Below are 610 nucleotides of genomic sequence, written 5' to 3'. Positions count from 1 at the left end.
GGTAGCTCAGCACCTGGGGGGAAAAAAAAAATAATGCACCTGATTTCCGATTGGTATCCTATTTTTTAAGATGTGTTTCAACACCGAGGAGGAAACGGTCCTAAAGTAAATTTATGATAAGTAATAAATGTGCACCTGGAAGCAAAGTATTTACGGCATTCTGATCCCTATTTATACTGTGCATCTCAAAGCGAGGAGGAAACACTGAGAAGACAAAAGTACCTCCGAGACCCTGAGAACTCCCCCACGCCACCATGAATGAAACTGTGCCCAATACAGTAACTGGATTATAATTTTTTTAATTTTTAAATTTTTTTTTGTGTGTGTTACTAATTTTATTATCGTTGGCTGCTTTACTTTTTTGGGTTCATCCTGCTCCTCTTCTTCCTCTCTCCCTTCCTCTTGCTGCTTCCTCTTGGGAATCATGGCTCACCCGGGGCGAAGAGGCTACGATAACCGGGAGATAGTGCTGAAGTACATCCACTATAAACTCTCGCAGAGGGGATACGACTGGGCTGCCGGCGAGGACAGGGCACCCCTGCCTCCAGCTCTCTCTCCTCCTGCTGCTGCTGCTGCGGATGCTCGCGCCGCTGCTGCTGGTGGGGGCTTC

General features: G+C 46.9%; 1 protein-coding gene across 1 annotated transcript in view; it reads left to right on the top strand.

Moving 5' to 3' along the window:
- The first annotated feature begins 424 nt into the window (after window positions 1-424).
- Window positions 425-610, top strand: part of BCL2 (B-cell CLL/lymphoma 2) — a 97,603-nt gene continuing 97,417 nt past the window's right edge. The window contains exon 1 of the mRNA XM_010000958.1: window positions 425-595. Within this exon, the coding sequence (XP_009999260.1) occupies window positions 425-595 (171 nt within the window). The remainder of the gene's footprint in view (window positions 596-610) is intronic.

This window comes from Chaetura pelagica, unplaced genomic scaffold, assembly GCF_000747805.2.
Source record: "Chaetura pelagica isolate M959 unplaced genomic scaffold, ChaPel_1.0 scaffold104, whole genome shotgun sequence".
Classification (NCBI taxonomy): Eukaryota; Metazoa; Chordata; class Aves; order Apodiformes; family Apodidae; genus Chaetura; species Chaetura pelagica.
Note: the sequence above shows the minus strand (reverse complement) of the source record. Positions and strands in the feature narration are given on the sequence as shown.